Source organism: Saccostrea cucullata, unplaced genomic scaffold, assembly GCF_032062105.1.
Source record: "Saccostrea cucullata isolate Sc308-1 unplaced genomic scaffold, CSIRO_AGI_Scuc_v1 ctg3101, whole genome shotgun sequence".
Lineage (NCBI taxonomy): Eukaryota > Metazoa > Mollusca > Bivalvia > Ostreida > Ostreidae > Saccostrea > Saccostrea cuccullata.
In genome coordinates, this window is record NW_026933471.1 from 1 (window position 1) to 15,000 (window position 15,000).

Sequence of the window (15,000 nt, forward strand, 5' to 3'; positions counted from 1 at the left end):
GTCTAGTTAGCTCACCTGAGCCGAAGGCTCAAGTGAGCTTTTCTGATCAAAATTTGTCCGTCGTCTGTCGTCGTCGTCGTTGTTGTTGTCGTTGTAAACTTTTCACATTTTCATCTTCTTCTCAAGAACCACTGGGCCAATTTCAACCAAACTTGCCACAAAGTATCCTTGGGTAAAAGGGATTCAAGTTTGTTCAAATGAAGGGCCACGTCCTTTTCCAAGGGGAGATAATGATGAATTAGATAAAAATTAATGGCATTTTTAAAAAATCTTCTTTTCAAGAACCACTGTGACAGGAAAGATGAAACTCATGTGGAATCATCCTCAGGTAGTGTAGATTCAAGTTTGTTCAAATCATGACCCCCGGGGCAAGGGTGGGGCCAAAATGGCCGACCCAAGTTTTACATAGGAATATATTGGAAATTCTTTAAAAATCTTCTTCTCCAGTACCACTGGGCCAGGAAAGATGAAACTCATGTGGAATCATCCTCAGGTAGTGTAGATTCAAGTTTGTTCAAATCATGACCCCCGGGGCTAGGGTGGGGACAAAATTGCCAACCCAAATTTTACATAGGGATATGTAGGGAAACCTTTTAAAATCTTCTTTTCAAGTACTTCAAAGCTATTATAAGTGATATTTATGTGGAATCATCCTCAGGTAGTGTAGATTCTAGTTTTTTTCAAATGATGAACGCCTGGAGGAGGGGGGGTGGAGTAAATTCAAGCCTGATGTGCTCAGGTGAGCGCTGTGGCCCCTGGGCCTCTTGTTTTTCTTTCAGAATAGCAGCATACTGAACACTGCCAAGATCATATCGAGGGCGACGGAGAGGGCTACTACCACGTGACATATATAGTTTCGCGTGGCGTTGGATTTGGTCACGTATCAAAGTGCTAGTTGATAATTGGTCTCGTGGCAATCGGTCACGTGACGTTTGTAACTGGGAGCGGGAACTTTACATCGCGGGTTTTGAGAAATGTGTGTAGATCACTTGGGAGCCGTCTGCTCAAGTCCAGAGACCACCATTTTGTGACATTCCACCTATAAACTACCCATGGCCTCCTTCATCTGATTAAATTTAAATAAAAAATAAAGTTAAAAAAAACTAACGATTATTTATAACATGCAAAGAAGAATATAGTTAATTTTTTATGTTTAAAAAAAAAAATAGTCTGCCTGGCTATAAATCTATATTTTTGGTCTCAAAACTGTTCATGTTTAAAATATTTAAATTTTGATACAGACTCTACAGATCCATTCCATCAAAGATGGGCTTTAAAACAATAAATTAAATATCAAGTAATAATCAAACAAACAACAAGAGAACTACTCGAAACGTAAAATAAAGAATTTGATTTGAAATCAACCATAAGGGTCGCCTTTTAATTATCTCAGAAAAAGAAAGATATTCGATCTGTACAAAAATAGTGGATTAATAATCCATACTGCATTGTGCAGCAAGAAGAGTTTTAAGGGCGTCGTCTTCTTTTCTGTTGTCAATTCTCACCACATCCCAACCAATTTGTCTACGGCATTCAGCACGGGCCTACTCCCACGTAGTCTTATAGCCACTATAGCTTATTATTTTGTAACGGTCAGTGCCGTGTCTGCAAGAGAAAACCATAGAACCAGGCTAATAAAAAATCTAAATGTATAAAAATAGGCATTATAAATTGGGTAACATTCATAACCAAGTCTTCAGAGTGGTTGATGATGGGGGTTTCAAGATTGAATTTCGTTAGTTAAGATCATCTCAAGGTTTTGTAACAGTCTGATTACATACAGGGGATGTTCACTCCTCCATGGCACCTGATCCCATCTCTGATGTTTTGGGGGTCTGTTTTTGCTCCGCTCCTATTTGGTGATTTTTCATGGACTTTTGAGCTCGAATACTGTTCGTTATCTCCACATAATTCATGCATGATAATTAGATCCTTCAATTTGCTTGACTTCTTTTAAGTTGCTCAGAATTCGGAGCGAATGGAATAGATCTGTTTTGTTCAGATTGAATGTGCATAGTAAAATTTGAAGGATGCATCATATATGAATCAACTGTATTCGATAAAATTGATTACCGTTTAATTTAAAATAATTTTATGCGATAGAAATAAAGGGGTTACACACAATGTTCATAATTTCACAGAAAAAATGTTTCACCAGTGTTCTTTTTCAAACAAAGAATGCATCTTACCTATTGCAACGACAGCAAACAAAAGAGCCAGGAAGAATTTCATCTGTAACAGATATAAGTTTAAAAGATCATAATTGAATTTTGTTCTACAAGTACAATTAACTTTGAACATTGAAATGGCAGAAATATTAAATTTTGAGTTTCTTTGGGTTTAATTCAAAGAATTTAACGAAATGACACCACTGTAATAAAATCTGCCAAAATTCGGAATAATAAAGCCTTTTCATTCTTTATTGACCTTATATGTTTCATAATGATTAAAAAGGAGGACACATTGAATTTTTGTTTTTCTCTAATTAAATCTCTATCCGAAAACAATACTGGTTTAATTTCTCTCATTAATGTTTTAAGTTACCAGGGCTTCTTGTTTTTTAACTTCTTTAATATGATTTTATCAAAGTTTGTTCTGAAATCCAGGAATGGATAAAAAAAACTTAGTTGAATTAATAATACCTTACCTTGCTCACAGCCTCTGAAGTGTGGACCAAGCTTGCATTCTGGTCCCTTATATACATAATAATAGTTAAACCGACAATGACCTTAAAGATCAATGCCCAGAAGTTTGCAAAATAAAAATAAAACAGTAAAACTAATAATCATCCATTACATACTGGGTACTGGTAAATATGAACAAGACACAGCTTGCACGATTTCGTAAAAAACAAAACTACGACTTATGGAAAAAATGGACTTGGGCTGTTAAAATTGTTGTGTGCGTTCTTTTTTCATATGTTGCTTTGTTTTTGTATTTATGTATTTATTTTAATGCTGAAATGTTTAAATAACTTTTTATTATCAAAAAATGATGTAGAAAATCGGTATATAATTTATAAAGACTACTTTTAATGGGAAATGAGGGGGTCTTTACTCCCCATCCTCATCCTTGACCACCTCCCCCCCCCCCTCCGAAATGAAATTTAAATGCACTGCGTCATGTGCGTGGTAAAATTACATATCAGGGCATTTCAGTATAAGGCTAAGAGCCAGTCCTCAACCGAAAAAAACAAACAAAATCAACCAAACAAAAATCGTCGAAAGGGAAGGTTGCGACTAAGGATTTTCTGGTGGCTATTTTTAGTAACAGCTTATTTCTAGAAATGCTCATTCTTTATAATGAATTTCAGCTAAATTTTTAATCATAGTTTTAAAATTTAATGTTTTAAATTTTACTCAAAGCAGCAGTTGTATTTTTATCGGTGAAAATTATGGGTAAAGGAAGCAGTCAAATTTTGAGAAAAACACTTAAGGTTTGATTTGAAATATTTTGGATAAAATAGCAAACAATTTTAAACTTCAGAGATAAAGTATTTTTTTTATTTCACCCCTAGGCAGCGAAATAAGGTCTTCAAAATCATACACTTTCATAACAGATATGAGAGATAATTGATTATCTTTTATAATTTAATGACAATTAGTGAACTCTGCACAGCTTGAGTGTCTGAATCTACGCACTTTAGAATTTTCAATGTTTTATAATAATACATATGGACTTTATGAAATATATGGAGAAAACGAACAGTACTCAATCTCAAAAGACCATTAAAACAATTCAAACTGTGAACAGAGCAAACAATAAGATGGAATAAGATGCCCTGGAGGAATGAGCATCCCCTTTATCTAATTAAAAGTGTCAAAACGCAATCATCATACGTTTTTGCATATGTTAAATGATCATTTATTTCAAGGTTTCAGATGAGAGAGAATATTGCAGTGTCGAGATCATTTGGAAAGAAAAAAAGTATATACAGGTAGTTGTACTTTGAATTTATCTTCCCATACTTTGAATGATAATTTACTTTTTTCAATTTTAAGAATTACAAAAATCCCACAAGATGATGTACCTGTCATGTTATAAAATTTGAATATAACTTTTGGAGGTATATACATCGGAAGTTATTAATGTATATTCTTCGATAAAATTTTTTGTTTTAAAAAGCATGAAAATAATTGCTTGAAATGCAAAAACTAAGTACCTCATTGGAACCATTGGAATATATGGATATAAAAGTTTATTCCATGATGAAAGCAGAAAACTGTACAAGTGCATGTCTTTCTTATATTTTTGTTGCTATCATGAACATTTTATTTTTAGCGACATGTAATATTTTAGCGATTTTAAAATGCTCACTTTAAAAGCTATTATAAATAAAACGCAATTAATTTTTAGCGATATCAAATATTAGCGACGTCAGCATCCTCGCTAAGAAAGCCAAAATTGAATCCTCGCTAAAATTCTGCTTTTACGTATTTAAAATACTTTTGATTTTTTTAAAAAGAAAGGTACCGTAAACAAATTAAAATTTATCGAATACAATGACAAATAAAGAAGGAGAGATTGTGTTATTAGCAGCTTTTATATATTTAATCTTAAAAGGAATAAAATCACTATTATATCAATATTAATACACTTATAGCCTTTTGATGAGGTCAATCCCTCGATATATAGACCTTAGAGAAAGCATATCGACCTCGCACTTTGTGCTCGGTCGATATGCTTTCTCTAAGGTCTATATATCGAGGGATTGTACCGAATCAAAAGGCTATAATTGTTTTATTATTTTTTATTAGTTAATAAGAAATGTCTTACAATCCTTCTTTATAATACTCAGCACCTTCTCATACAAGGCATTGTTATGTCATTGCATTATGACGTCACAGTAATGAAAACCAACTGCAGTATCTGTTTTTAGAAACATCCAGTCTATAAAGCCTATTGTGACGTCAGCACTATTTTTGCTTCACAGAAGAACGTTTCATATTTTAGAAACAGCAGGTTTATAAATTTTAAAAATAGAAACATCCAGTCCGTAACACTTTTTACACTTGATCATGTGATCCAGTTTGAGCCAATCAGATAGCTGGAACAATAAAGAAAAATAATAATATACAATTATAGCCTTTTGATGAGGTCAATCCCTCAATATATAGACCTTAGAGAAAGCATATCGACCGAGCACGAAGTGCGAGGTCGATATCCTTTCTCTAAGGTCTATATATCGAGGGATTGTACCGAATCAAAAGGCTATAATTGTTTTATTATTTTTTATTAGTTAATAAGAAATGTTTTAAAATCCTTCTTTATAATACGCAGTACCTTCTCATACAAGGCATTGTTATGGCATTATGACGTCACAGTAATGAAAACCAGCTGCAGTATCTGTTTTTAGAAACATCCAGTCTATAAAGACTATTGTGACGTCAGCACTATTGTTGCTTCACAGAAGAACGTTCCAATTTTAGAAACAGCAGGTTTATAAATTTTTTAAATAGAAACATCCAGTCCGTAACACTTTTTATACTTGATCATGTGATCCAGTTTGAGCCAATCAGATAGTTTGAACAATGAAAAAAAATAATAACATTAATTATTATTTTTCTTTATTGTTCCAGTTCCAGTCCGTAACACTTTTTATACTTGATCATGTGATCCAGTTTGAGCCAATCAGATAGTTGGAACAATAAAGTTACGATTGTATATTATTATATGATTGAATAATTTCCATCTCTCTGATTGGCTGAGATCCAACTATGTTAGAAAAATATTACGTTGTATTCACCTGCACGTGACGTTCTAGGTCTATACAAGGATTTATTTCCTCTACATTGATCTAAAAATAGATTGGGAAATTCCAAATTGATACAAATTGTTTTAGAAAGCTACTTAAAGGACTATGATTTTTGTTTTCATGTGAACAAAACATAAGAGAATATATATTTTAGGTGAGAGTGGTAAGAAGGGATGCAGGGACCCCCGTCAACATTTTTTCTGAACAACAATTTATTTTTTAATTTTTTACTTTTTGACAGTCAGTTTTCCCTGAAAATACTCTTTCCTTTCAAATCTATCCTATAAAAAGATTGACATTATATATTTTTTCATGTAAAATTAAATTGATTAAAAAAAAATTTCAAATTGATACAACTGGTACGGTTTATTCACATTTTAATTCGGCATCTCTCTTGTATTTGGCTAGGACTTAACAAAATAAGCTGTATCATTTTATCAGTGAATCATATAATAAAACAATTATTGCTTTTTTTCGGTGAATACAATGATTTAGCCATCTTCGAAGTACAATATTGCACTCCTCAGATGGCCAAATCATCGATTCACCGAAAAAACCAGCAATAAATGTATAAAATTTGTAAGAAAAATGAAAGGCTATTATGTTTTCGCTATATTTTGTGGGTGGGTGAGGCTTTATATTTGTCATAGGGAAGACTACATTTAGAATATATTTATGTCTACTACATGTGTTTGTCAGTGTGTTTGGTTTAATCCGCTCCGAGGAGGGATATGATATTTGGACAAATGTATGGGGAGTATTCATTCTTTTTTTACAGTAAAGGTTATATGGAGACATCAAAGATCAAAAATATGAAACTACACCTGTTTTAAGTCGGACCTTTTCTTGTTTGTTTTATGTTAGGTCATCGTTTTTACAAAAATTGACCGATCAATATGGTTTATGAGCTGATGTGATCGGTCGACAACAGATATTTACTCCTCCAAGGCACCTGATCCCACCTCTTCTGTTTCCGGATCCTTGGTTTGTTCTCTTCACGGTCCGTATTCTTTACCGGCTATCCCTTACTCTCACCTTTTATAACTCTCTTTTTCTTGTGTGGTAGTATACTTTTTTTTTTAAATATGTGCAACTTAAAATGGATCCATCCCAGATGCAGCTTATTTGCAAAATTCAATTCTTCCTAAAAATAAAGGATACTGAAAAAAGGAAGAACAGAAAGAAAAACCAATCTTTTAGGTTTATTCTATTCAGTTGTTCTTGGGACACTTTGACTTTAAAAAAGGGGTTCATATTATATTAGCATTAAAAATGTGTAACTTTTTGTAACAAGATTTGCTTTCCAATGCTTCGAGATAACCGGTATCAACAATATGTTCATTAGAATTAAAAGCGTACAGCTTGAAACAACAATTTGCTTTTCAATGCATCTATGAGTTTATTATCATTAAAAGGTGCAACTTGTTGCAACAAAATTTGCTTTCCAATGCTTTTAGATAACCAGCATCAACAATGTGTTCATTAGCATTAAAAAGGTGAAACTTGTTGCAACAAGATTTCCTTTCTAATGCATCTAGTCGCCCGCGTGGCGCAGTGGTTAGAGTGTCTGCTCTAGAGTCGCGAGGTAAGGAGTCAATCCTTACGTTGCGGGTTCGAATCCCACTGTGGAACGTGGAGTGCGGTCCTTCGGATGAGACCGTATTAACAGAGGTCCCGTGTCGCAGTAGGTGCTGGCACGAAAAAGATCCCTCCCTGCTTAATGACTCTAAGTGCCGAGTGTAGGACAAAATTTGCAGCTCTCCATCGACAAGTGGTGGCGTCTCCATATGATTGAAAAATTCTCGAGAGGGACGTTAAACAATATACAATCAATCAATCAATTCAATGCATCTATGAGTTTATTAGCATTAAAAAGGTGTAACTTTTTGCAAAAAAATTTGCTTTCAAATTCTTTAAGACAACCAGCCTCAACAATAAATTGATAAGCATTAAAAAAGTGTTGCAACAAGATCTGCTTTCCAACGCATCTAGATAACCGGTATCAACAATGAGTTCAATAGCATTAAAAGGTGTAGCTTGCTGCAAGATTTACTGTCCAGTGGCTTCTATGGATTATATCTACAAAATCCTTGACCGGCATCATACACACATGTAGTTCCGGTTTCCGCAGCACATTCCTCTGGAGTAGTATTTACAGCACAGGCACACTCATTCACATACGCATCACAAAACTTGTTAAGAAACTCTAAAAAGCAAAAAAAAAAAAAAAATAGAAATTTTATCTATATGAATTTAAATGAAATGATTGTGTTAATAGAAACTGAATGGTCACTGTTCTTTATTGACACTATGAAATATTGAAATCGAAATTACAAATTCAAAAAAATTATTAATTTCGAAAAACTTCAACTCCCAAAAGAGATTGGATCCTTATATAAAAAATTCTCTATTTTAGTATCTTCTTATATTAATGAAATCTAGAGGTTCATGAAACATATGGAGATAATTATAACAAACAGTGTTATAGGTCAAAAATCCATAAAACAATACAAAATAGGAGCAGAGCAAAGAGACCTCCAAAACATTAGAGATGGGATCAGGTGCCATGGAGGAGTGAATGTCCCCTGCCGACCGGTAACTCCCTTGCTCCTTGTCATGATCGGGAAATAACGGAAAATTCCGTCGTCAGTTAAGTGTTTATACTAACAATTAGTATTAAAACGTCAGTCAGCATTTGGCTCAATGATAATTTATATTTGCTGAAAAGGTCATTGTATCGACCACAGAACTTACAAAATGATGACTGTAAACGAGACTACTGATATTCTTGTTTTATCATCTTGTTTTTCAATCATTTATCTCGTTTTAAAAATTGTTGATACGTGGAGCATGCTCTTGCGTATCGAATCAACTGAGATATATAAACTCCATATGCAGGTGATGAAGGTATATTGCTGCATAAGAGAAGCTGACGAGAGAAAAGTTATAGTCATCACGTTATCATAGAGCTTGGTTGTTAGATTACCATAAACATCTTTTTAGGTCACCTGGTACACTCAGGTGACCTATTGCTATCCGTTTTCGTCCATCGTCGTCCGTCGTGCGTTAACATTTGAACATTTTCAGCTTCTTCTCTGAAACCATTAAACCAATTTCAACCAAATTTGGCATATAACATTAATAGATAAAAGGGAACAAAAATTGTGAATTTCATGGTCCCTGCACCCCATGGAGCCTGGGGGTGGGGCAAAAACCTCTAAAATTAGTGCAATCTTTAAAAATCTTCTTCTTCACTACTGGACATCAAGCAGTCAAACTGTTGGTATGATTGTAATCAGCACTGAGTCCTCTACAAAAATTGTGAAATTCATGGCCCCAGGGTCAGGGGTTCTGGTGCTAGGGCGGTGCTAAATAGGTTATATAATGAAAATGCATTATTTCTTTGAAATTCTTCTTTTCTGCTCCTGGGCATTAAATAAACTAACCAAATGCCAAGTTGAGTTGAAAATGACTGCCTCTTCCAAAATTGTGAATTTCACCCAGGGTCAGGAGTTCTAGCGCTTGGGCGGGGCTATATAGATTATATATTAGTGAAAATGTATTATCTCTTTGAAATTCTTCTTTTCTGTTTGTGGGCATTAAATAAACTAACAAAGTGCTTAATAATGTTGAATAAGGCTGCCTCTTCTAAAATTGTGAATCTAATGGCCCCAGGGTCAGGGGTTCTAGTGGCAGGGCGGGGTTATATAGATTATATAGTGAAAATGCATTATTTCTTTGAAATTCTTCTTTTCTGCTCCTGGGCACCAAATAAACTAACCAAGTGTATAGCTATGTTGAATAAGGCTGCCTCTTCTCAAATAGTGAATTTCATGGCCCCAGAGTCAGGGGTTCTAGTGGCAGGGTGGGGCTTTATAGATTACATAGTGAAAATGCATTATTTCTTTGAAAATCTTCTACTTTGCTCCTGAGTTGTAAATAAACTAACCAAGTACATATTTATGTTGAATAAGGCTGTCTCTTCCAAAATTGTGAATTTCATGGCCCCTGGGTTTGGGGTTCTGGTGTTAGGGTGGGGCTCTATTGATTATATAGTTAAAATGCATACACTCTTTAAAAAAACTTCTTTTCTTCACCAGGGTATTAAACCTATGAACTATGTAAATAGTTACGAGGAGGAAAGATGCCTCTTTGAGATTTGTGAATTTCAGGGCCCCTGGGTCAGGGCTTCTTGTGTTAGGGCAGAGCTCTAATGTTTATAAAGTGAAAATGCATGAATTCTTTGAAAATCTTTTCCTTTGTTCCTGGATATTATGCCAATAATCTTAGTATAATTATATTTATGACGAAGAAAGCTGCTTCTTTCAATAATGGTTAATTTCCTGCCCCCCCCCCCCCCCCCCCTGGGACAGAGGTACTCGGGGGATGGGATACATAGTCCGTAAATTATCTAATGCTGTGAAACCTGCACATTGGTATTAATCATCAGCATGATAAAATTAAATTTATTCATTATACCCCACGCAACAAGTTGCATGAGGTATAATGTTTTTGACCCGTCCGTCAGTCAGTCAGTCAGAGTGTCAGTCAGTCAGACAGTCAGTGCGTCAGTCCTGTTTTTTTTTTGTCAGCACAACTCCTCATATTTAGGACACAATGTGTAGATGTGCATATTACCAGGAATATAATTCCTTTACTTTTTCCGGGAATTTCCACACTTTTCAACTTAGATTTTTTGGCCATACCTTGAATATAGAAATGAACAGTTTGTCAGCGCAACTCCTAATAAACCGCTGCAAAGAATTTTGTCAAACTTCGCAGATATTAAGAACACAATGTGTAGATACGCATATACGCAGGAAATTCTGATTCCTTTATTTTTTCCGGGAATTTCCGCACTGCACTAGAAACGTAGATTTTTGGCCATACCGTGAATATATATATGAACAGTTTGTCAGCACAACTCTTCTTGAACCATTGCACAGAATTTTGTCAAACTTTGCAGTTATTTAGGACACAGTGTGTAGATGTACATATTACCAGGAAATTCCGATTTCTTTATTTTTCTGGGAATTTTGGCACTTTTCAACTTAGATTTTTAGAATATCTTGAATATAGTGATGAACAGTCTGTCAGCGTAACTCCCCATAAACCACTGCACAGAATTTCATCAAACTTTGCAGATATTTAGGACAAAGTGTGTAGATGTGCATATTACCGGGAAAATCCGATTTCTTTATTTTTTTGGGGGATTTTCAGCACTTTGAGTTTTGGGGGAGCGAGGGGTATGTGAGCTTGCTCACTTTTTCTTTCATTTTATCTGCAAAACTGATAAAGTGGAAATGCATTTTCTCTTTGTTACTCTGATCTACCTCTGGGTATTAAGTAACCAAAGCATAAGCATGCTGAGTGCATAATTATGGTAAGCAAGGGTGCCTCTTTCAAAATTGTGAATTTCCTGGCGTCTGGTTTAAAACACGAACCAAATTCAATTATTTGAAAGTTGTTACATGATACTCAGGTGACCTATAAGGCCCATGGGCTTCTTGTTCAAGTAAAATATCCAAATATGAAACAGATAGCTCAGACTCTGTGGTATTTCTCATCTCATCGGGATATATCGTATCGACATAAGAATGGAAAGACCATTGTTAAGGTCAGACGACACATTCCTCAAAAATACATAATTTTTCCTAAGAATTTGTCATTGAAGTTTAGGTACTAGAAGAAGTTTCCTCACAAAAACTTAGGGTACCTTACCAGGAATTTGGACAAGATACCCTAGGGCCATATTTCTAATATAATCCTTATAGGTAATCTTCTGAATTGCCTATATTACAATTTTTGGTGTACTTTTTATTTAAAAACATTTTGAAAACAATGTAGAAATCAGAAGAGAATGACAAATATGAATAAGTTTTGATATAGTACCAAGAGATACAAAACATATTTTTGAGGAACGTGTCATATGACCTTAATAAATTGACCATACGTACTTCATCGATATATCCAAATTTCGAGCTGAAGGCCACAGCAAGTGTTATTTTCTTTTCACGTTCCAGATTTTGGACAAATTCTACTTCATATGAATACAAAAAAGTCTGCTAATAAAGGGACGCAACTTGCTTCCCATATGCATCTAGCGCTATGGTTGATTATGTATGACCTTTTTGCACTGAACTAGTGTCGAAAACATACATCACTTCCCCGTAGTTTTTCCTTCAATATTTTTTTGATCCAAAAAATTATGGGATCAAATATACTCTTAATCTTTTAATCTTTAAAATCGAGATAAATAAAAGTTTTCAAATAACTTCGAAATATCAATTATTTAACCATTATGCACTTAAACATATTTTATGACATTGAAAATTTAACAAGAAAAATATATTTTAAAATCTTACATTTTTGCTGACTTTTTGCAATATGATCAAAGTTATCATATATTCAGAAAAGAAAATTAAAAGTGGGAACTTTTGAGGTAACTCAAAATATCTAAAAGGACTTTATTTATGTTTGATGTATTTGTTACAATTTTGTGACAGAATTTATAAAAGTCAAATAAAACATTTTAGATCTCTGTATAGCCTGCATGGATAAATAGGTAACCAAACTTAACAGAACTGTTAATACTTCGAAAAGAAAAAAAAATCTTCAAAAAGAAAAATATAGTTTCTCATCTTTTTTTGTATGGAATTCATCGTAGGGTTTTAATTGAATGTAGTTTATTATGCATTGTAGATCAAAATTTAATAAAAGAACTTAAATATGATGTAGAACTTTAGTCACAAATGTGCTTTAAAGCTCAGGATCAAATCTCCTTAAGGAGGCTAGGGGGTCAACAAAATTGACCACCAGATTTAACTTAATTTTTTGGATATATCTTAAGCTGTTAACTATCTTTTGACACGTGTTTATACGTATTTACATTTCCATAATATTTTTCCTTAAAAGTTTTTCAAATTCTTTAAGATATCACACAGTATGCATCTCATCCCTAAGTTTTATGTATATCACCCATAAAACGCATTTATCTCACCCCAAAAATGTATGTATCTCACCCTAAAATGTATGTATCTTATCCTTAAAATGTTTATATATCACCCTAAAAATTAATTGGAAATGTATATATATCTCACCTTTAAAATGTATATATTTAACCCACCAAAATTATGTCTACCTAAAATTGTAAATGTATATATCCTACCCTAAACTTAAAATATATGTATCCCACCCTTAAAATGTATGTTTCTCACCCTAAAAATTTATATAATTATATCTCACCCTAAAAAGTATGTATCTCAACCGAAAAATGTATCTCACCCTGACAATGTATGAATTTCTTTTACTTATAATGTATATAGCTCACCCTTAAATGTATGTATCTCACATTAAGGTCAAGATCTAGTAAATGAAAGGTGCCTACAGATTTATCAAACTTGAGAAATACATTCCTTTATTGATGCTTTACAACTTTAACTTGGTCAAATAAGGTGTTTCGGGGCATAATTTGTAGGTAAACAAGATGAAAAACAGCATTTTAAATTGTCATTTTCAATGAAAAATTAAGAAAACCAGTCATGAATATGGGAGTTTTTTTCGTATTCGGCCAAGGAAATGTATCCAGATTGCCTACAGTCTCTCAGAAAATGGTAATTAGTATGTTCACAGCCTCTTCTTTGAATCAATATCAAATGTAATATAGGTATCCGGTTTACTTTTCATATGATTTCAAATTGAATGACATGAAATTACCCTTTTTTCTACATAATTCTGCTATAGCCGAAAAGTACGGGAAAAAGAAAGTTGAAATTGATTATGACGTCATAATGGATCTAGCAGCAAAAATTAGTCTCATGCTATTTACTAGATCTTGACCTTAAATATATGTATCTCAACTTAATATGTATGAATCTCAACCTATAACAATATATGTATCTCACCCTTAAAATTTCCACCAAACTCAGAATCACAACCCGTGCGGTCGTCCTTTGCTTTACTTAGATCGTCCTTTGCCTTAGAATACGCCTCCTCGCATTCACTTTGTCCCTTTCTACATTCCTCTTCTTCTTCCCTTGCTTTTCGCAGCTTGGTTGCGCAATCTTCTAATTCTTCAAGTTTGTCTTCACACGCCTCTAGATCCGCCCTCAGATCTCGAATTGCTGAAGACAATATTGAAGTCGACGCAGTCACTGAGAAAAGAAATTTAAATGAAAAACCTAATTACGATTTGTTCACAAACAAGTTAATAAATTGTTTTGAAAAGACAGATACATATTATTCTAGAATTTTTTAAAATCATTAAAATCTATTACTATATATCCCATAAAAAGTGCTAAAATTAACTATGAAAAAGCCACGTGATTGTCTTTTTTCATGTTTTAAAGCACTGTAAAACAATTGTTTTCAAAATGCATGTAAACTAATGTAAATGCGAAAAAATTTACATGTAAACAATTCAAAACTAAATAGTAAGGAAGTCCTGAAGGGACAAACTAGTCACAACAAAAACAAGAGGCCCATGGGCCACATCGCTCACCTGAGTAACTTGGGTGATGCAGTTCTTTACCAGATTTCCCCTCTTGCTATACCTATCGTACCCCACTACCCTCTTCCTTTTTATGATTTTAATACTTCAGAATCTGCACTACCCAAGGATGCTTCGATACAAGTTTCAGCTTTCCTGGCCCAGTGGTTCTTGAGAAGAAGATTCTAAAAAGATTTGTTCTATATATTTCTATGTAAAACTTGGATTCCCTATTGTGGATCCGCCCTACTGCCGGGGGTCATGAATTTAACAATTTAATATCTACACTACCCAAGGATGCTTCCACATAAGTTTCAGCTTTCCTGGCCCAGTGGTTCCTGAGAAGAAGATTTTGAAAGATTTGTTCTATATATTTCTATGTAAAACTTGGATTCCTTTTTGTGGCCCCGCCCTACCCCCGGGGGTCATGAATTTAATAATTTAATATCTACACTACCCAAGGATGCTTCCACATAAGTTTCAGCTTTCCTGGCCCAGTGGTTCCTGAGAAGAAGATTTTTAAAGATTTTTTCCTTATATAAATTTCTATGTAAAACTTGGATTCCCTATTGTGGCCCCGCCCTACCCCCAGGGGTCATGAATTTAACAATTTAATATCTACACTACCCAAGGATGCTTCAACATAAGTTTCAGCTTTCCTGGCCCAGTGGTTCTTGAGAAGAAGATTTTTTAATGACCCCACCCTATTTTTGTCTTTTCTTGATTATCTCCCCTTGTAAGGGAACTTGGCCCTCCA

At 34.1% G+C, this 15,000-nt stretch overlaps 1 protein-coding gene across 1 annotated transcript in view; it reads right to left on the reverse strand.

Annotated features, from left to right (window-relative positions):
• Nucleotides 1–7,764: 7,764 nt before the first annotated feature.
• Nucleotides 7,765–15,000, reverse strand: part of LOC134238439 (uncharacterized) — a 10,244-nt gene continuing 3,008 nt past the window's right edge. Inside the window, exons 2-3 of the mRNA XM_062720568.1 lie at nt 13,660–13,908; nt 7,765–7,961 (exon numbers count right to left, since the gene is read on the reverse strand). Of these exons, the coding sequence (XP_062576552.1) occupies nt 7,822–7,961; nt 13,660–13,908 (389 nt within the window). The 3' untranslated portion in view covers nt 7,765–7,821. The remainder of the gene's footprint in view (nt 7,962–13,659; nt 13,909–15,000) is intronic.